Source organism: Limulus polyphemus, unplaced genomic scaffold, assembly GCF_000517525.1.
Source record: "Limulus polyphemus unplaced genomic scaffold, Limulus_polyphemus-2.1.2 Scaffold2905, whole genome shotgun sequence".
In the NCBI taxonomy this organism is placed as follows: Eukaryota; Metazoa; Arthropoda; class Merostomata; order Xiphosura; family Limulidae; genus Limulus; species Limulus polyphemus.
Window position 1 is genome coordinate 28,354 of NW_013668515.1, and position 23,481 is coordinate 51,834.

Genomic DNA, 23,481 nt, shown 5'->3' on the forward strand with positions numbered 1-23,481 from the left:
CAAGAATTGGCGGTGGGTGACTAGCTGTCTTCTCTCTAGTCTATCACTTCAAAATGTAGAGACAGTTAGCACAGATAGCCATTGAGTAGCTTTGCGCTAGATTCGCAATCTGTGGATCAGGGATTCGAATCCCTACCATCAAACATGTTCGCCCCTTTTCGTCGTTGGGGCATTATAAGGAGACGGTCAATCCCACTATTCGTTGGTTAAAACATAGCCCAAGAGTTGGCGGAGAGTGGTGTTGACCAGCTGCATTCCCTCTGGTATATCACTGCTAAATTATGGACGGTTATCGCAGATAACCCTCGAGTAGCTTTGCACGTAATTTAAACCAAACCAAGTTATAACACCTTGTGGCTAAGAAACGAACTGCAACTTTCCCTGTTAATAAAATTGTTTCTGTTTAATTTACATGTTTTGAGGCATCTTATTAGACAAATTATATGAATTATAATAATTATTTCGACATCTTGCTGTGTATCCCTCTCCTTAATATTAGTAATAAACTTTCATGAATGTATATTTTAATAAACACTCAAATTACCGAAATGTTTATAAACTAGCAATGGATTCGTGATGGGGAAACCGAAGTTTAATAATGAAGATGACGACGGTTGATAAAACATAAAACATTTTATTTACAAGGTTCGAACGTTTCGGAATAACTTATTACATCTTCAGCGAAATCTGAAAATTGTGTTACAAAGATGATTATTACTAAAATTATAATATAGTAACATTGGTTTACTTAGTAATTAAAAAAAGCGGTAAATGGACGGATGAAACAATGTTTATATGTATATTACACAACAGCCGAGTTAAGTGTGAAAATTTAGAACAATTTTAGATCTAAAGAGCTTTGTGAGTCGTTAAGGGTCGGGCGGTCTTTAGCTACGAGTAGACTTTCTTTAATGTGGAGGTCAAGTACTGAAGATCCTGTGGTGATGATAGAGAAATCGTTAAATGAAATATTGTAACCTGTGGTTTCAGAATATGAACGAATGGGTGAGTGGCTGGATTTAAGTAGTGGATGGTTGGTTCTGTTAGATACTCCTGAATGTTCACGAACTCTAATTTTTAAATGACGTTTCGATTTGCCAATGAACGTGACCTTACAGCCACTACACGTATATTTATACACGAGCCATGAACGTAGAAGTTTAGGTACTTGATCTTTGTACTGAAATAAGTGTTTAATGTGGAGGCTAAAGACTAATATACAGACCTAGACTAAGACTAATATACAGACCAGTCTAGGTCTGTATATTAGTCTTAGTCTAGGTCTGTATATTATTCTTAGGCCAGGTCTGTATGTTAGTCTTAGGCTAGGTCTGTATATTATTCTTAGTCTAGGTCTGTATATTAGTCTTAGGCTAGGTCTGTATATTATTCTTAGGCTAGGTCTGTATATTATTCTTAGGCTAGGTCTGTATATTAGTCTGAGACTAGGTCTGTATATTATTCTAAGCTGAATTTGAGGATAGAAGTTTTTTTATTAGGGACGAGAGTTGTTTTTTTAATTGGTAGGGATTGCAAACTCATAGAAGGAAGGGAGATAATAGGGGAACATTTGGGGACGGTGTGTACATTGATTGGTGGTTGGAATTTGTTGTTTAGGAAATTGCGTGTAATCTTCGTTAGAAAATCAGTCGGATAGCCATCATTTAGCATGTGTTTACGTAGAAGGGTAATTTTTTCGTGTAAAATAAAATAATTAAAACAAAGATTAAAAATTCTGTTCAACAATGATATAACCAGATTACGTTTGAAGAAGTTGAGGATAAAACTAGTGAAATTGGTGTAGAGGCCAGTAAAAGTTCTTTTATGACAAACAAAGGTTGAAAAGTGTTTACTTTCTTTGGTAATCCTAACGTCTAGGAAATGTAAAGAATTATTTTCCTCGAGTTCGGATGTGAACTTGATATTGGGAATTAAGGTAAGAAAAGAACTTGGAAACGAGGCTTGATTGACGAAACAAGAAAGTGTCATTAAAATAGCGTTTGTAAAGGAAAGGTTTGAATTCACCTGGGCAGTTTTCTAGCCACTTGCGTTCATGATAGCATAGAAAACTACTGGCTATCGTCGGACTCAGCGGGGATACCATGGCGATTCCATCTACGTGGTCATAAATGACATAATTAAAGAGGAAATGGTTTTACTTTGTAGAGAGGACAAAAAGGTCCAGGAATCGTTTACGGGTGAAACAAAGATACTGTTCAGTGTCGGTGAGAAAGAGAAGGTCCACGATTAAATTTAAAGTTTCATCACGGGGGATATTGGTATATAGAGATTCAATATCAAAACTGACCATAACATATTGATCACCAGAGATAATTTTAGAGATTTCAGAAGCAAATGTAAAAGAGTCGGTAATCGTAAATCCGTTCAAAATGAGGGGTTTAAGGATGGGAACGATAAATTTTGACAGGTTATAATTGCAAGAACCTACAGCTGAGAGAATAGGGCGGAGAGCGTATCCAGTTTTGTGTACTTTGGATAGACCATAAAGAATACCGGGTTTGGTGCCACATGGGGCAATTTGTTTAAAAGTCGTTTCAGAGATAATATTTTGACTTTTGAGACTCTTGAGGAAACATAGGATCTTATCTTCTCTCTTAAAGATGAGGGATAATAAGTCTGTATGTAGTTTATAAACTTACAAGGGTCACTGAGCTGGTGGTTTATTTTATCAATATAATCAGTTTTTTTCATAATGACAATACTATTGCCTTTGTCTGGTTTAGTAACAATAATGTCTTCGTTTTTGGACAGAATTTAAGGGCTTGTAGTTCAGCATCGTTTAATGGAGAGGTGTGACGATAGAAATTATATAAGTAGAATGAGGAAAGAGCAATGTTTTTTAGTTTGGTTTTTGTAAAATCTTGCGCTGTTTCTTTGTTCGATTCAGTTAACACTGGAAAGGAAGTAAGGGTTCTGTAAGCTTTTTCAAAAGTGTAAACATAATTAGCATAGTTTAGTTTGAAAGCTGGAATGCTAAAGTTAAGGCCTTTGATTAGGGCTTGCTTATAAATATCATCAAATTGAAGATCACTCAGATTAAATATTACATTATCAGGATTAAAACCTGGAGATGAAGGTTAACAAAGTCGTAGTTTTTGGAGTTTTCTATTTTGAACTTGTTCCTGTCTGATTATTATTTTCTGGTTATTCTTATGGATTTAGCACGTCAAATGTACGAAATGTACTTTTGAAGATCTTAGCGTTGGCGTTCTAGGTTAGATAGATGTTGTCGATAGTGCTTATGCTTCAGTTTAAGTTCTTCCTCTAGAAGTCGGTGTTGGCAGGCGGAGTATCCAGATGAGTTCCGGAGTTTGTCATTTGCTACTTTGAAACGAAGGAATGATGGCGTCAGTTTATGTTGTCTGCATTCTACAAGAAACTAGATATCGAGGGCAGTTTTTAGTCTTTAAATCGATCTTTTTACACCATCTCAAGAGCCGAAGGGTATTGGTCCTATACTGTCTAGTTATAACATTAGTAATGGATTCATGATGGGGAAACCGAAGTTTAATAATAAAGATGAAGACGGCTGATAAAACATTTTATTTACAAGGTACGAACGTAACGGAATACCTTATTCCATCTTCAGCGAAATCTGAAAATTGTGTTACAAAGATGATTATTACTAAAATTATAATATAGTAACATTGGTTTACTTAGTAATTAAAAAAAAGCTGTAAACGGACGGATGAAACAGTGTTTATATATATATATTGCACAACAGCTGAGATAAGTGTGAAAATTTAGAACAATTTTAGATCTAAAGAGCTTTGTGAGTCGTTAAGGGTCGGTGGGGGGGGGTCTTTAGCTATGAGTAGACTTTCTATAATGTAGAGGTCAAGGTCTGAAGATCCTGTGGTGATGACAGAGAAATCGTTAAATGAAATATTGTGACTTGTGGTTTCAGAATGTGAACGAATGGGTGAGTGGCTGGATTTAAGTAGTGGATGGTTAGTTCTGTTAGATACTCCTAAATGTTCACAGACTCTGGTTTTTAAGTCCACATATTGCATCTAATTGAATAATTTTATGTTTTTATCTGTTACAATACTCAGTGTAAAGAACTTAGAAAGAAAAATAGGTAAAATCACTCATTTTCTATATAAAACATGCAAGAAACTCCAACAGTCATTGGCGTAAATTTTTTTGTAATATTGACAGTATTTTTGTTTGTGTGGATCGTATGTTATTAGTTTCCCGGCGGGTCAACGAAAAGTTTCCGGACTTAGAATGTTAAAATATGTGGTTCATTTCCAGCGGTTGTCAGAGCGCAGGAAATCCGTTGTGTAGCTATACACTAAAAATAACAACAATATATTTTATTAAGAGCATTGTACTCAATAAAGTCATGGACCCACAAGCAATATGCAATATAAATAGTTTTGAAAATTGTATTTACAAATACGATGGAATCTGCATATTGGCCATATGAATTTAGTCAATATCGGATAAGCTACATTCGTATTTTTGTCCTAATTGTTTGTATGTTATTATCTGTGAATAAAGAATATTATGTGACAGCATCATAAAATGTAAAAAGAGATGACAAGTATAGGCTACAAAGTTGATTGAGATTCGATAAATAATGATTAATCAAGTTTCTAATATCAGATTACAGGTGGCGTTTAAAATCACAACAATGATAAAAAATGTATATCTGTGTTCCAAAAAACTGTTCGCTAGACCAGATGTAAATGAAATGGTAAAGATTTTTATCATAATTTTTTAATTAATTAAACAGAAACATTAAAATACACAATATAAATCGAATATAAGTTGGTATATTATAGTTTATTTTAAATGCCTTCAAATGTTGATAATTCTGAGTAAGAGTAAGAAAAAACGTACTTAAAGTTAAAGCCTTAGGGCGCGGTCCGACTTACCTGTACTTAAGCTAAAGTTAACTCGATAGTGAAGTAAGATTCTAAATACGCCATATTTTGTTTTTAAATGTGACATACAGTAGTGAATTTAAACTTATAACACATTTTTGTTTTTAAAGTGAAAAATGTAGAAAATTATTTAATAATCCGTTAGTGTTGCATTATTTTATAAGAAGAACAAAAAAGAACCAGGTGAAGGCCATTCACTGATTCGGTTCAGGTCACTCCTTTCACAAACTACACAACCACAAATGTTTTTAGTTCAACCTATGATAAACGTAGTTATGAATAAATGAAATTACTGTGATTGTGTGTACAGTACTACAATCGTCAGTACATGACATAAAGTATAAGTATAGCCCTTTATACTGAACATATCCAATAAATGTTTACTAAATTTAAATTAGAAGTATCCACATCATCAAACTTATTTATATAAGTATGTATTTATAACAAACAAAATATTAATTTCTACAAAAACTGAAGTAAATTTGAATTCCTAAGTTTTAAAATTTTTAATTCATAATACTTAAATTTTCACTACCAACCTTATTTCACCCAATTACTTGAAAATACCTCCCAGGGGTAGTTTATAATTTTAGGCACCTGAATCAAGGGGCTTTGTGTTTTATAAACCAATAAACTTGAATCCAAGTCTTTCAACTTTTTCCATATCTTAAATCTCTTAAATAATTTACAATTTTTATAGTCTGCATATGTATACTGTTTTCAATTTCTTAAGTTCTTTTCCAGTCACTAAGATTGTTTGGGTCTTTCTAATTTAAAGAAATATTCACAATAGTTACTTAGAATACAAGTCTTAGTATCTTTAGCAAATTTGGAGAACTTATTGCACAAGTAAGCAGCTAAATCATTAACATAGGTAACTTATTTTAAAAAAGTTATAAAATAGACCCAGGTAGCAACATTTTACTAGTTGAAATAATGCTTACACGTATTTATTATAATCATATGCTTTTTACTTTTGAAGAAATACTCTTTAGCCTTTTCTTTAGTACCAAAGGAATCTAACTTTTTAATTAATGGTTTTAGTTTAAACTTTTTTAACATTGCCATAGAAGTTGGTTTGCTTAAAATTTGGAGATAAAAAAGGGGAAATTTTTATTTTTCTCTATTTATAAACACCAAAGATGATGACATTGTCACTAGTGTCCAAATGATATTTCCTAGTGAGTTGCTTTAACAAGAAAGCAATGTCTCAGTTTTAAGAAATATCTCTGCCTCACAAGAATATAATCTTTGTAATCAGTTAAAATTAAAGCACCAAACCTATTAGCAGGTTGACTTGCATAACAGTAAACATCTACAGCATTATGAACAACTCCCATCTTTTCCTCCTCTTTCTCTCTCATAAGCTATTCAATCCAAGCATTCCATTAAATTACACCTTCTTTGGTATTACTGTATCGCTTAAACTGTAATCTTTTTCACTGTACAGTGAACTTTGTTAGTCTGAACTTCAACGTTGCAGATTATTCACAATTCAGATGATTTTTTTCCATCTAGACAAATCTTTTCAATGGGAAATTTAATCAGTAATTCATATTTTTGTTCTGAATCTGAATAGCTATTTTTTTATAACAAACACACATTTTCTATGGATACATGTTTTGGTAATCCATAAATTACTCCACGAGAGTCAGTTAACGATTGATCAGAACAGGAAATGAGGTGATAATTACTGACCACAAAATACCTGTACTCACAGTGGATACCACTTTCGAACAATCTTTTATAAGAACAAACTTCAAAGTAGGGATGTATGTATAGACTATAAAACATATTGAGAAGTCATCAGAGTGATTATGATACAGTTATATCAAGTCACATTGCTCCAAAATGAAGATGCATAGAAATATCAACATATGATGTTGGGTTATACAAAAAACAATACATAACATATAATGTTTAGGGACAACAAGGGACCTATTGGTCCATCTAGGCTGTACCATCCTCTAAACTAAACTAAAACTATTAAATTAAGAAAAAAAGCTTGTTCTTATCATTCGTATAATTAACAAGTTTTTTCTTAAACTCACTCAGATTTACTGCTTGCACAACATCTGAAAGTAACCTGTTTCAAAGGCTAACTACCCTGTTAGAAAACTAAAACTCTCATAGCTGAAGATGATTCCTAGTCTGCCAAAATTTATATTTGTGTCCCCTAGTCCTACCATTCTCACCATTAAGTGTGAAAATAAAGATGCATCAATATTATCAATTCCCTTAACAGTCTTAAACACCTCAATCAGATCCCCTCTAACTCTTCTTTTGTCAAGAAAAAACAATTTCAGAGATCTTAACCTCTCCTTGTATGATAACCCATCCATCCCAGGCACCATTCTAGTAGCCCTCCTCTAAACCCTTTCCAACAATTCAATCTCCTTCCTGAGGTGAGGAGCACAAGACAACACAATACTCCAAATGTGGCTTAACAGTGACCTATACAATGAAATTATAACCTGTTTCAACTTGTATTCAGTATTTCTGAAGATGCAACCTAAAATCATATTTGCCCTACCACTAGCAATAGCACACTGCTTGGATGGCTCAAAAGACTGATCAACCATTACACCAAGATCCCTTTCTTTCGTAACACTGTTCCCATCCAAATTATACTTATAATTCAAATTATGATAACCCATATGCATTATCTTGCATTTATCATAATTAAAACCCATCTGCCATTTATTCGCTCAACCCACTAAATGATCTAAATCCTTTTGTAAATCAGCAGCATCCTCCTCACAGCCGAGCAACACCAAAAACTTTAATAAGCAAATTTAAGTAATTTATTGATCATTCCTTTACATATGTCATTTATGTAAATTAAAAAGAGCAAAAGTCTTAAGATTAAGTCCTGAGTTATCACACTTGTGATATTCATCCAGTTTGTTTGAACTCCATTTATAACAGTCCTCTGATTTCTTCTATCTCACCACTCTTTTACCCAATTAGCTAACTTATCCCCCACACCTATAGACATGTTTTTTTAGAAGCCTTTTATGTGGCACCTTGTCAAATGCTTTTTGAAAGTCCAGATACACCAAATCTACACCTTCACCCTCATATACATAAGCAGCAAACTTATTAAGTGACTTTGCAAAGTTTCTTTTATCAGTCTTTCCAAAACTTTTCCCACAACTGATGTAAGACTAACAGGTCTATAATTACTAGGACAATTTTTATCACCTTCCTTTAAAACAGGAGTAACATTAGCCAACTTCCAATCCTCTGGCACCTGTCCACTATTCAAGAACTAACAAAGATTAGTAGCAAGTGGTTCATATTTTTAATCCTTAATCTCCTTCAAAACCCTTGGGAAAATATTATCTGGCCCTGGAGCTTTATCATTCTTTAAACTTCCCAGCTTTTTCTTAAGCTCAAAATTAATGTGATCATCTTATTGTAATTTGTTTCCATCTATCAATTGTTCAAGATGAGGAATATTGCTTAAATCTTCATTTGAAAAAACAAAAGAGAAAGTAGAATTTAATAACCCAGCCATCTTATAATCATCAGATACAAGCCTTCCTTTATAATTTCTGAAAGGTCCTACCCCCATCCTAACATTTTGTATACCCTTAACCCTTTGACTGCTAATTAATCTTGTGGGCTATGGTCTGCCTTTGGCAGTTGCCATATACAGTGCATAGCTGGTACACTTAATATTTAGAGCAACCATAGTCAATGGGTTAATGTATTTAAAGAAAACCTTACTGTTAATTTTTACATTTTCAGCCACTCCTTTTTAGTACATCCTTTTTGATGTCTTAATTTCCTGTTTGACCAAATTCTTGATCTTCTTTTATCTTCTAAATCTCCTGTCATTCCAGTCAATTTAAATTTTTAATTTGTGATGCTTTTCTTAATTTTATCCCTTATACCTGTTGTGTACCAACCTATTTTTTTTTACTTACAGCCACCCTTTTCTTTCTGTAAGGCATATATTTATCTTGAATCTTTAAAAAATTTCCACATTTGATCAGTGTCTCCAAATAACTTAGCTGTCCATGTATTTTGTACTCTATAAGTCATTGGTTTGAACAAATAAATGATTTTTGTGAAGATAATGGCTTAATAAACCATACTGATTATACAATTTGGGTAATTATTGGTGACATATAAGGTAAAAAACTGATAAGTATATTGTTGATACAGTTGTTTTTTGTTTAATAGTTGCATGCCCTCTTAACTAGCTTACATCCATACATTTATTGATGTATAACATGCTGTTAGTAGTATTCAATGATGTGTCATAATATGGGAGAACTACTTCATTACAAATGCATTTTGGTTAATTTTTAGATCCTAACAAAAAATTTATAACCTATTGTCATGTCTTTAAAATAAGATTCATTAATACCACAATTGTCTTTTCTGCTAACAGGTACCAAAACATCTGATTCTGACATTTAGTGATAAAGATTTCTAGTATTTGCTTAAAATACAAATTGTATTTTTCTGAACTTTCATGTTAAAAAAAATAGATAAGAGTTTAACTTGGTAACCTCACATTTGTGAAAACTAAGAAATTACATCCAAATTCAGTGCTTGAAAGAAAATAAGCTGAATTTAAGAAGGAAGTTTTATATACAACAAAATGGATAAACATAAAAAAACTTAAATCCTAATTAAGGATACAGAATACTTATATTTCATTGGGGCTGAAAAAAAATATGGACACACTACTGCTAGTGGCATGACCACAAACCCTCTTTAAGATTTACATTGTTTTTGATTTTATATTAAAAAAAAGGTTTCATAAGTTAAAAAAAACAGTCACATTACATTTGTTCAAAGGTTTTATTTTTTTTGTGATGTTCCATATGTCATGTATCATTTGTTATTTTGTATTCCAATTATTATCAATTTATATGTTATCCTACATGTTCTGTGCATCATTTTATCTCGCTTTGCTATTCTGCATACTTATGTGCTTGTTTCGTTATTCATTGGTATTCCCCATGCTTAAGTATGTACAGTGGAAGACATGAACTTAATTAATAGTCCATACATTTGTTGAAGGTGATTTTCTGTAAAGGAAAATGTTAATTACTCAGCTAAGGGAGTTATATTTACAAATAAGGAGTTGTGTGTATTATGTTCTGAGTAGGCATCTACAAACAGATGGTACTGTTATATATATATATATATATATAGCTACACAATTATAATAACTAACTTTATTTAAAGCTGAAAAAAAAAATGATTCGTTAAAAGTGTGTGGACACCAGCCTAAATTACATACAAATCCTTACACAAATATCGTGGAATTTCATGTAACAGTTTGTAGTTATCGCTGTATTTTTAGCATAAAATAAAACCACTAAATATTGAACACTAGTGTTACTTGCACTGAGAATTAAAAATACTCTGGTAGCAACGTTCCATGTTCATTTTACAAAAAGAAAAACTGAAGAAAGTTCTTCTATAATTAGTAAGTAAATATGTTAACATGACAGAAACTCTTTCAGTAAGAGGGCTAAACTATTATCTCTGCCCATGGTGGGCTTTTCAACTCGTAGAATAGATATGAAAGTCATATTATCACATTGGAAATGCATGTTAGGTTTTGTAGAAATTGTTCCAGTTAATTTTGCTTTAGATACATGTGCCCTTCACTTGAACTTGAGTAAAATCTAAAGTGTTTTTAGTTATTATGATTATTTCGTGTAACTTCTGTTTTTCCTAGTAGTAAAGGCTTTTATTTTTAGGATTGTTGTTTTTCTTGAATGTGTACACAATCTTTATTGTATCATTCTAGGCTGTAAGTTCACAATAATGTAGTTCAGCTCAACTAGTGTTGACACACTAGCTATGTACACACATTATTTATTCTACAGGGTGGTTCAAAATTATCTTTCCTATCTTAAAATTTAATAATGAAATAACTAAAGAAATACAACCACACAGTTTTTAACATCTTGTAGCCCAACTCAAACAGTTTTTCTTGGCACACTTTTTTTCACTCCAGTGAATAGCATTCCTTCATAAAATGAAAACCGTGCAAGAAAAGGCTTAATGTAATTGATTAGCTGGGATGTACCAATTCCATGGCCTCCTCATTTGCCAGACATCACTCCACTAGACTTCTTTCTTTGGGGGTATGTTAAGGACATTGTATATTGCACACGTATAGCAAACATCACAGAACTAAAGACCAGGATAATGGATGCCATCCCAATGTAACTGTGGACATGTTGCAGTGAATGTGGACTGAAATTAAATATCGGTTAAACGTGCTGAGAGCTACTAATGGTGCATGTGTATAACTCTACTGAGATGTCAATAAAAAACCTGGAGTTGAGCTATGAGATATGGAAAATGTTGTTTTATTTCTTTACTTATTTAATTATTAAATTTTCAAATAAGAAAGATAATATTGAAACACCCTGTATTATTTTCAGGCAGTAAGTTCACAAGGAGGGTACCTCAGCTCAACCAGTATTGATACACTAATTATGAACAGTTATTATTTATTGTATTATTTTCAGGCAGTAAGTTCACAAGATATCCAGTTCAGCTTAGCCAGTAATTACATATTTTCATCTTAAGGTGTATATGTAGCAGCAACTTCCATAGTTCATCAGAAAAAAAAAGCTATTCATTGTTGGTGTTAATTCAAGACCATCAGTCCTTCTCCAAGAGCAAGGTACAGTTTTTTGTATATTCATTTTGATGATCAAATATAAGATTTGTAACTGTATCTATTTTCTCTTTATTGTATTTTTTTGTTCTTTGGGAATTTGGGTTTTTTGTCATAAATGAACTGTAGGTAGTGTGCTGTCAACTAAATCTGTTTGCTTTTTAGAAAAATACTTAACATCCTTTCCAATGCAAAATGTATCCATACACTCAGATCATAAAGATGTGTTCCAATTGGGAATTTAGAATTTCCAAGTTGGGTCCTTGGCATTAGAAAACATAGGAAATGTGGATCAACTTGAGGAAACAGTACCATCCAGAAAGAGACCTGTAATAGGTCGTACCCCAGCTGTGTTAAGTAAAATGTGGCAGCTTGTAACAAGTGAAAATTCATGAACACGAAGTTCAATGCCAAAAGTTGATTATATGATGCCCAGTTGTCTGCATAATCAAGAATAATCTCCATTTGAAAAAGCAACATGATTCACGTCTATACAAATTGCTTCCAAAACATATCTGTTCAACCATCCCATACCTCAAGCAGTGGGAAAATAAAACAGATACTCATGCTGTTTCACATGAAGACATATTGTTGAAGTCGCTAAACACAGAGCCTGTAGTTTCCTGTGTATTTGGACTATTGAAATACAATGATGCTGTGAGGCTCCAATATTGATTTAGTGTAATATGCTGAACCTCTATATTTATATAATATTTGAAGATTATGTAGCATTGATGTTAAATATTTATTTTATGTTATTCAGCAGACAAGTTGTTTAAAATATTAAAAATAAATATAAAGCCCATTCTACAATTTCATTTACCACTTGTCACTTGAAAATTTTTTCTTGAAACTAGCATACAATTTTGTTACTTGATTTTTGAGCCAATACTTTCTATCTAAAATGTACTTAATATTTCACAGCTTTCATGATTTTATCTTTTAATACATCTGTGTATCTAAGCAGTTAAAATTGTATCAACTTGGTCTTCATACTGTTAACCCATTTAAACAAGTTTCATTTGTTAACATGTCTCTTTCTGTTGTTCTTTTCTTTATTTCAGTCTTTGTCCTTCATCAGTAAAAAACATTTCTGTATTCTTTCAACGAATATTGTTTGAGATGGCCTTTCCTGAAATTGCTTAGATCTACCAGACTTTTCATCTTGTCCTTTTATTCTGAAGTAGCTACAAATTTCCTAACTGGTTTGCTTGCATAGTTGTCACTGGCAATTTAAGAATGCTACAATAACACAGTTACCTTATCTCTGCAACAAATACATTCATTTGAGAACATATCTATCATCTACATGCTACAGTTGTAGTGATTTATGGTGGTGGAATGTAAAAAAACAAGACTATGTAACAGTATTACAAAAAATAAACTATATTTTGAAAAAAAAACAATTGAATACAACTGCACTTGTGGAAAAGTATTACACTGATGATTGTGAAGCTACAGTAATGTGGAAATGAACTTGTAACTAAACATAAGACTGTTTGTACTGATCTATTTTTAGAAAGATAACACATAATCAGCAGCAAATATAGATGAGAATTCTGAAATGGTATTATCTCCTTTCACCCAAAGCTGTCTCGATCCTGGTTTGCCCTCTAAGCATTGCTAAAAAAATTTTCACTAACAGTCCACCAATATCTTATACCCCTTCATTTTGTGCCATTTCAGAACTTGCTGATCATGTGCCTACCCTCCAACAATCATACTGCATCATCTATACTAGCACAGCTAGCTCCCTCTACTATTCTAGCACAACCCTCACTTTCTCGATTGGCATTCTAGTGTATAGACGTGTGTTTTAACTTATTCTACATATGACTAGAAGATTGTGATTGTGCTTGATTACAAATTTATATCAGTTTCAACTTCTTGTGTTTGATCTCCATTGTTTCTACTCATTTGTTTTAGAAATATTTCTGTTTTCCAAATTCTTAATTGTTCATATAAATTCGAGACTTAATATGGTGGATGATGAAATTCCCACATTAGTAGACAATGGTTCTGACACGAGTCCTCAGATCTCAGGGTCGACAGTTTTTGCTGGGGAAGCACAGGTATGATTCGTGGAGGGTAGTCAGATGATCAGCACCTGTTCTCAAATGGCACAAAAAATGAAAGGGTATAAAAGACTGGTGCGCTGTTAGTGAAAATGTTTTTAGCCATGCTTAGAAGGCAAACCAGGATTGAGATAGCTTTGGGTGAGAGGAGGTAAGTACCTATCAGAAATACAGTTTCAGTGTAAGAAAATGTTAACTTTCACAGCAAATCTTGATTCTTTCAAATATTCCAAACTGCACTAACAATTCACTCTCTCTCTCTCTGTAGTTGTGCAATCAGAAAATTGCATCACAATATTCTGAAAGTACTTCTACTCAATAACACAGTCATAGTGTAGTCCTCTATGCACCTGGTGAAGTGAAACAATACATCTATCCCGTGAAACAGTAGGTAATTTCCATAATCAGATGTTTTGACTGACAGTAACATCCTAGAATGAATTTATCACATGCCTTCAAATTGAATTTCAATGTTCCAAACAAGGAGATAGAAAAAAATTTAAACTTTAATATTAGGAAACATGTACTACCAGAGAGTGAAGTATATGGTATTTGCATACTGCACACCTCTTTCTAAAGTCAATGTGCCTTCTCAGTTTTTACATCCTTAAGGGTTTTATAATACTCATGGCGAATTGAAAGTTGTTAATTTTTAATGAGTACCTTTTTCTCTTTATCATTTAACTTATTCCACCCCTCATGTGCTCCAAGAAGTATAATCTGTTTCTAGTCTATGGAAAGCAAGCAAATAACAGTTATGTGCTTTTGACATGACAGTCTTAGGACAAAGAATGATTACATGCAGCAACATGGATTGTAACAAACTGGTGAGACTCCAAAATCATCCAGTATAACATTCTCAACCTCTGTATTAGTTGGTATTTTGTGTTATTTGGGTCATTTGAATTGTAGGTCATAGAAATATGTAATTTATTTTGGTTGAATACTTTTTGATTTTAGACTGACTGTAAAAAGAGCTTGCTTGATAAAGAAAATAATAGTTAGTCCTTGGAACGTTCAATAGTTTGTTGTGTAAAAGGCTGAAAATAGTTTTCAGTTGATGAACTGAAATTGTAAATACTTGATTCAATACAAAAAATTTCAGTTTTGCATATTATCATAGAAAAGTAATAGAAAAAAGAGTTATCAATGAAGTTAATTTTTAATAGATTAATAAATCACCCCAGGATATTAGTGAAATGATATAATTATCTTTTTCCTATCAAATATTTAATTAATTTTGAAGTAATGAGCTTTAAAAGCTTTAGTTCAGTATGCAATTTAGACATAGCTTTTTGCATGTGAGAGTTAAAAACTGGAATATTTTATCAGTTTGTTTAATTTGGCTTTAATTTTTTTTATCATTTGTATACAGGATAGAATTGTTTTAGTAATGGCCAACAAGAATATTATTCTGTTCATAAAGTAAGGTCATAAGTTATTGTTTTTGTTGTTGAAGTTTACTCGTGTTCCTCCTTTACAGTTTATTTTCCCCCCATTTCTAGATTTTGAAAATTTCAAATGAGTTGCAGTAGCAAGAAATGATGAAGTTTCTGAGTTTTGGAAGACTTCCTCTACTAATGGGTCATCAACTCCCTCCTGACCTGAGAGAGATCGCTATTCTTGGTGGCTACCGACCTTTACAAAGTACACCCAGACAGTGTCTACAGAGCGTGTTTTCTCCTACCAATGAAACTATTAATGTCTGGACACATCTAATTCCAAGTGTATATTTTATATGGAAACTAGTAACCTTTTGTTATTCACTAGATGTGTCCACAACACCCTACACGTGGGCTTTTGTGGCCTACATGGTAACTGCATGCACATATCCCTTTGTAAGTGCCATGGCTCATACATTTTATGTTATGTCCACATTTGCAAGGAAGATTTGCTTTTTTCTGGATTATGGTGCATTAAGTTTCTATAGTTTTGGAGTTGGCTTGTTGTATAGAGCTTACGCTTTTCCAGAAACTCTTCTTGAGTCAAAATTTTGTGATGTTTTTCTATTTGTATGTTTGCTGAATGCACTGATGTCTACTGTTATTGCTTGTTCTTCTCGGTTCTTTACCAGTAGAATTTTGATGAAACTTTTTAGATTAGGGGCTTTCTCTTTTCCATGGATATGGGACAACATTCCTTTAATTTATCGCCTCACGTATGCTGATCGGCTTCAGTCAGTATCTGAAGTGCACTACATGCGACAGTTGGTCTTCTCAGTTCTAATTGGTTTCTTGTACACCTCTCATCTTCCTGAAAGACTGGCACCTGGCAAATTTGACATTGTAGGACACAGCCATCAGCTACTGCACATTTGTGGAGTGTTAGCAACCACTGAACAAATCAATGGAGCCCTGTATGACCTTAAGGTTCGACGAGAAATTCTTCAGGTTTCAGGTAAAATGGTCTGTAGTTCTTGGTCTGTAGGTGCAGTTGTGTTTTTGTTCTTTGTAAATGCTGGTATAATTGCTATGTTCACCAGATATGCCTGGAAAAGTCGGAATGATAAAGGTGAGTCAGATAAAGATAGGTAGTTCAGCTTTTTGGAATAGGATCATATCATTCACTTGTATCATCTCCTTTACAGTAACATTTTGTATGAAAAGCTGATTAATTCAATGTTTTAGGCACTGAAATGTGGTAGTTGTAAGTCTTTCAGTAACATACATAATCAGGATGTCTGATGTGAAGAAGACTTCAGGTTATCAAATAAAAGGATTTTATGACATTAGTCAGTGGTATATGAATTTTGTTTTGTACTGTTTTAATAAATTCCTATAGTTAATGTTGCTTTTGGATTTCTAAGTCTCTTGAAACTTAGAGCTGTTAATATAATGTGAAAGAGCAAAAGTCTAGAGAAAAGTATATTTAATCTAATATTTGAGATGGTTTTATTTTATAGTGATTTTTATGGTATTAATAGAAAACCTAAAGATAGAAAAAATATAAGTTTGGTTTTCAATAAGGTGACCATATATTGTAAACCAAAATTGGACAGAAATGTATAGAAGTTTGGACTTGTATTCACTGTAATTAGATACAGACAATACTGGAAAGACTTGCCGTATTAGTGCCAGTTATATTTTTCTGTGGAGTGTATCTGTCTTAGGATATTATTGTCTTAAAAAGAACAGGAAAATGTTTTGTAACACATTCAGTTGTATAACTGAGGTGATAGCACCAGTGTCGTCACATGACAATGATGTACCTAAGCTAATAATAAATACTGGCAGAATAGTTATTTCTGACATACTTCTGTTGCTGACTTTGTAATAAATATGAAAAATTAAATTAAGGGTATTTCTAGTTTTGAAAGAATATGTATTGAAATTTTTACTGTGAAAATAGTTGTTTTATGATACACTTAACTGACTGTTATAAGAAAATTCATAAACATATATATACACACACACACACCACAAAGACATTTTGAAAATGAAAAGAAATTGATTCTTACAGCCCAGTTTAAATATAATAAACAATACATTCTTACTGCCTCTCTTGCATCCAATGCAATTATGAAGTAGGTAGCTATACATAAAATATGGAGTGTGTGTGTGTGTGTGTACATATATCATTGTTTGGTAATACATTTCAATTTTTTTCGTGAAATCGTATTCATTTTAGACAATTTTATCAGTGTCATTTTATCAGCTGGCTCTTATTTTAATTCTGTTTGTAACTAATGGAATTTTAGACTTTAAGAACAAAAGAAAAACATGCAGGCGATAAAAATATAAAATCTTATAATGAAGTAAATTCAACAGAAATATATAGTGTTTTGATATATACTACAAAGAGGATATATACATATATATATTTTAAATATAAACTACAAGAGTTTGCTCCTGACAGCCTTATCAATAAATTACGAAAAAAAACGATCGTGAAACTTTTCTACATTTTTAGCTTCCTTTTTATAGTTCATTCCACCCTTTTGATAAAATGAACATTTTATTTAAGGGTGGATGTAATATTTCCCTTGTTACCGTAAAAGTATATATTGTGCTGTGGAAGCGTGATTATTATTAGGGTAGATTTTGACCTTCAAACGTTCGGAACACATTACCGAACAAAGGTCCAAACTTTGATAGTACTAATTTGCATAGCTTACAGATGACGTCACTATCACCACTAGTTTATGTTAGATTGAAAAACCCTCTGATTTTCCGTATAAATGAAATAAAACGTACATGTATAATTTAAAAATGTTTTATATTTTGGAGAGTTACCATGCTTGGGTATTTTTTAAAATGCACGTTGTTTGTGTACAGATACTTGATACTACTTGCAATCCTCATACAGCTACATAGAGTAGGCTTACATTGCAATAGCACCGTATTGCAGCCAGTTAAAAGGACTGTAGCTGTTTTAATCAAAACAAGTCTTCATTTAACACCTTCCAAGCAGGATAATGCACCCCAGAGGCTCAACGATAAGTCTGCAGGCTTACGATACTAAAATACGGGTTTGACACCCGTGGTGACAGCGCACAGACAGCCTATTGTATAGCTTTGTACTTAACAAAATCAAACTAAATCCAAGGAGGTTAACAGCCGCAGTCATTTTAACGTTTAATTGTTGATTAATTAAGCATACGCAATAAACATAATAATAAATAAACAGCAAAACAGAACAGAGTAACACCAACAGCTTGATTAGAATATATAAGAGAGATAGTGTTATTACCAGTCTCTTTGAGTGGAGTGTATTGTTTCACTTGTGCACATTTTTTCATCATTGAAGTTACTAGCAGAAATACCCGCCCTCCGGGTACTATACCTGCTAGTTCTTGATAAAGGCTATTGGGCCTGCGTCCTTTTCTGAAATTGTCTGACATTTCTACAACAATGTACTCGTACTTGACATTCAATAATGTTCACCATCCATGATAAAAAAAGATTTGATTGAAATTTTAGTTTAAAAATGAGCCATCATCACAGCATTACATCACAGAGTAGATTTTATTGAAGTATTTCTTTGTAGACGCAGTTATCAAAGAAAGTGCCTTTTTGTTGCAACACTCACGAGATTTTAACTAAATAAAAACAAATAATTTTTTTAAGTTTGTTTTTTCATTGTTTTATATCTGAAACTTACTTCCTTTTATGTAATTTTTATTGGTTAAATCTGAAACATATCATTTTTATGGCTCAGCTATAAAAATATTGCCCAGTTAGAAAAATATTACCTAGTGATGATTGGTGCAGTAGTTTCCGAGATCCGACTTTTAGACGTTACACATCGCAAGCTCCATTATAATAAGATTGTTGTTAGCATATATTTTATGTTTCATACTTATTTAACCATAATACTTATCTTACGTCTTCTTCACTAAGCATTTAGTACATTTTATTGAAACAATACAAGCACTAATCATACTTCCCTCTGATCCAATTGCTGGGAATGAGCCGCCATGTGTAACATTTTAGTGGTGGTGGTGGTGTGCGTGTGTGTTTTTAAATACAATTTTTGATTAAGTAATGGGCATTATACAAATCGAAAGATCGAATTTTTGAAATGGGTGACATTTAATTTGTGATTAATATTCAAATGGTTTCTGTTAACCACAACAATGAAATAAAAAGTGAGACTTCTTGACTGCCACTTGACGAACATTCAACTGTTTAGGATTATCTTCGAATTTCTGGCTAGCGAACGAACTTTTAAATACAGCTCTAATTATAATCAACTATATCTGTCATAAGGCAGAGTAGTATAAGGCTTATTTGGGGTACCTTTGGGCTTTTCAGAGAAGAAGAGTGTATAATTGTATTTCAACCACACTGTGTCCACCACAGCCATTGCCACACTTTACTCGGTATGAAAATAAATAATGTAATGCTAAAAAACATGGAACATTAATTACTGATAGCAAGATCCAAATCTTTTTATCAGCTAAGTTGAAATGCATTACTTTCACTGAGGTTCTGAGAAACAAAGGGACTAATATGCAAAGTATTTCAGCTAAGGGTGTTTCTGATCAAATTTGTGTTCTTTTTATGTGAAAATAGAATAAGTATTGAAAGTTATATATCTCTTTGCCAATGCACTTTATGGCTCAGCTGTAACTTGAGCGCTAAAAATGGAATTAACCTTTGCTTTATGAATAAGATCAAAGATGATTTCAACTAGAAAGTTGTGTATAACCAAGCCAAAACAGTAATAAGCTACTTATAAAAATACCTTAACTTCTAGGATATTGTAAAGCATGACATTAAGAGCTTCTACGTGTATTTGTGTGATTTATATGTATTCTTCTGACTCAATAGTACATACTTTCAGGGTAGAGTTTATTGTGATTTATATTGCATGGGGGGGGGGGGGTATGAACGATCTTTCTTTTCGACCACAGATAAACCTTAATTCCACCACATCTGAGTTTCTAGAACTACATACTTTGATACGGTGCTAAAATTGGAGTATTCAGATGCCAGTATGTCTACCTTAAATACTAAAGAGCAACATAGTTGTAATAGAGAGGCGTCGGAACCAGGGGTACTATAGCACCCACACTTTTACATATTTGTCTTGTGTAGCAACTGTAAGTGATATTATTATATTAATTTTCTGGGAGATCATGCCCCGCACCACCCTAGATTGAGCTGCTTTTATTTTCAGTCTCTCGTTGTAAAATGTACATGTCTAGCCAACCATTCTTACTTTGCAACTCCTTCCTACATCACTGCAATATAAACAGCTTCAAATTATTTTTAAAACTTATGGGGATATTTATTTCAACATGTACTTTTTTGGTAAACAGGTTTTCATCATGAGACGTACAATTTTGTGCGCGCGTGTGTGTGAATATACACTTGCACATGAACACGTAAACAGAAAAATCCAGATATCATCTGTGTATTTGGAAGGAAACTATCGTTAAATTATCGGCTTGTTCATATTCTATAAACTATTGGTTGGGTTCACATATTGTATTACCTAATGATATAAAACACAGTGTTTTATCTGTCTGTCTGTCACTAGGTCACGCAATGATGTCAAGGTAACTTATTACGTAATTTAAGTAGTTTGGGTTCCTGTCAATTAGAAGCGAGTAGTCTACGATTGATAGAAAATTAAATATATATTTGGACTAAAATGTACAAAAAATTGCACTTTTTTCGCTATTTGAAAATGTATCTTTGTTAAATCGTCGAGTTACGACAGGAAGGACGTAAATATACTTTATTAGACATTTTATACAACATATTAAAAGTTTATCAACGTTTTTGAAAAGGTCTAACGTTAGGTCGTACAATAATATTAGAATATTATTTATTTATAGTATTAAGTTAGGTAAAGTTTAGACCTAACTGAACTAAAGTAAGTTACAGTGTTAATTTATCTCTCTATCGAATATAGGCTTAACTAATGTTAGGGCTAAGACAAGTGGAAATCCTGTAGTTAAAAAATACTGTTGCAGTAAAGATACTAATTTGGCCGCAAATGTTTTGCGGGTCTGCTAGTATTAAGTAATTTTAGGTTTCTGTCTGTTACGTCAAACTGAAAAAACTAACAAAAAGTTGGGCGAAGTCATCTATTTTCTGTGAGAAATACATAGGAAACTCCAGTAGTAATTAGTGAAATTACGTACAATATTAATGGCATTTATGGTTAATATCGTTTTTTAAGTCATATATAACTAACGACGCCACAGACTCATAAGCAATTAGATGCATAAATAGTTTAAAACGTTAGTGTGAACGCATCTGTAAGTGTAGGCTTAATGTACAGTGTAGTTTTTAAAGTGCAGAACAAGAAATTGAAACAATATCTAATTTATTTTTGAGTACGAGATTTTCCAGATATTTGGAATGCTTTTGTCATGTAATGGAAAAAAAAAAAATTATTAAGTTACCCCGGTGAGTTTTCTGTTTCGTGAATGTCAATGTGCAAGAATACTATCAACTTATACAAGCTCAGGTACAAAAATATTTGTTGGTGTGTCCATTTTGTAGAGGACCGAGTATATAATATGTTGTTGGCAGTGTTGTTGTTTTGATTTTTACAGGTTTCAGTGTCCAGTAATTTTTATGTACGCAGTAAATTGTCTTTATTTTTATATATGTTCATTTGTTTTAGATGATATATGGTAGTTCATTATTAATAAATAAATATATATATATATATATATATGCCTGATGTATACTGTTGTTTTCTTATATAGAAATAAAATTCTGTGATTCATTGCATATATATGTATGTGTTTCGATTTTGTTTAAGTAAATCTTTTTAACTTCATAGCTGCGCATTGAATATTGAATCTAAATTAAAGGACACAAAGTAGTTATTAATATTAACTATGGTATTAATTATATCGTGATTCTACGGTGATTGTTAAATATATATTTATATAGAAGGTGGGATATGAGTGGTTAAATAAACTAGCAGAAACGCCGCCGTACGGGCGGCTGTTTGTGCTAGTAATACTAATCGTAATATTCATACCTCATTGAAAAAAATAACAGAAAAATGAACAGTTTCTAAAAAAGGATTTTTTCCGGGAAGTACTGCACGGGAAAGTGTTCGGATTGTGCTGATATAAACTGTAATGTTGTTATATATTAAAAGTGGTGCCATTGTTGACAAAATAACATTTTTTTAAATAACTCATATTTTTAGTACTATATTTACAAATTACATCAGTAAAGATTTAATCAAACCCTGACATACAGTCCTAGTAAAAGTCGTGTTCTTGTTGTGAGGAGAGTACTTTTATTTAAAATTGTGTGATGTGATAAAGTTGTTTTTCTAATTGTCTGAATTTTGAATACCCCAAGCGTGAAATTTTTTAATTAATGTTTTGTTTGTGGTATCATTCAATAGTTGGCGCCACGTTGTATTTATTATTTCAGCCATATACATATAAAGATACTACGTCCATTATAGTAAGATATGTTTGGTGCAATTTGTATTATTCGTTTAATACTAAAGAAAATATTATAAAAACAGTTGATTAAAACGAGCTTAATTATTGTTTATAAAAAATTTCATTACTCAGTTGAGCCGTTATCAAGTTTTAATTATTGTTTGTTTTAGAGTAATGGTTAGAAGTAAAACTATGTATCGTTTTTAAATGGGCAGAACTACAGTTCTACATTTATAACCTCAACAGTAAATTATGTGCTGAGCTAACAACGTTGATTCCAGGCCTTAGTTTATAAATGAGGCTCTATTTTACACGGAGACATCTTTCATCACTGGCCCTAGCTGAAATCTTAAACAAACTGGACGTTACGACTACGTCACATTCTCTTAGGCCATGTTCAGCTATACTGGAATTGGTGGGTGATGTTAAATTTGAATGTTATTTTATTAATTACGTTTTAGTGCATTAAGCAAAAAATGTAAAATACAAAATTAACCCGGTATGAACACCCACTATTTTAACACAGTACACTGAGCATAACGAACACGTATATACATCAACTTTCCCAGTGGACTATACATTTATTAACTATCAAAATTCACAACAAACAATAACTTTTTGGCAAATACAATCACTAAAACAGAAATAGTTATATCCGTAAACAATACAGAAAGCAAAGAACCTGATGAAGATAACATAAACTTTCATTTTCTAGATAATAATAATAAAAAAAGAAATTGTTTAATCATTTAACAGCATTATTTAGCCTATCCTTCAACTCAAGCTGTATCTCAGCCTCTTGGAAGAAAGCAGATGTTCTTATGTTATTAAAGGAAGGAAAACCATCGAATAAACCAAAAAGCTACCGACCAATTAGTTTAACAAGCTATATAGGCAAAATGTTTGTTTGTTTGAATTTCGCGCAATGCTACACGAGGGCTATCTGCGCTAGCCGTCTCTAAT

The 23,481-nt window shown here is 32.4% G+C and overlaps 1 protein-coding gene across 2 annotated transcripts; it reads left to right on the top strand.

The window, feature by feature from the left end:
- The first annotated feature begins 4,644 nt into the window (after positions 1–4,644).
- LOC106468184 (membrane progestin receptor gamma-like) lies at positions 4,645–20,000 on the top strand. 2 transcript variants are annotated; one of them, XM_013928596.2, is made up of 3 exons: positions 4,645–4,723; positions 11,423–11,580; positions 15,155–20,000. In XM_013928596.2, exon 3 carries the CDS (start codon positions 15,191–15,193, stop codon positions 16,181–16,183), a length of 993 nt encoding a protein of 330 aa, XP_013784050.1. In that variant the 5' UTR covers positions 4,645–4,723; positions 11,423–11,580; positions 15,155–15,190; the 3' UTR covers positions 16,184–20,000. The 2 variants fall into 2 exon arrangements, with proteins under 2 accessions (XP_013784050.1, XP_013784051.1); XM_013928597.2 differs by having other exon boundaries at positions 4,662–4,723; positions 11,484–11,580.
- Positions 20,001–23,481: the final 3,481 nt, after the last annotated feature.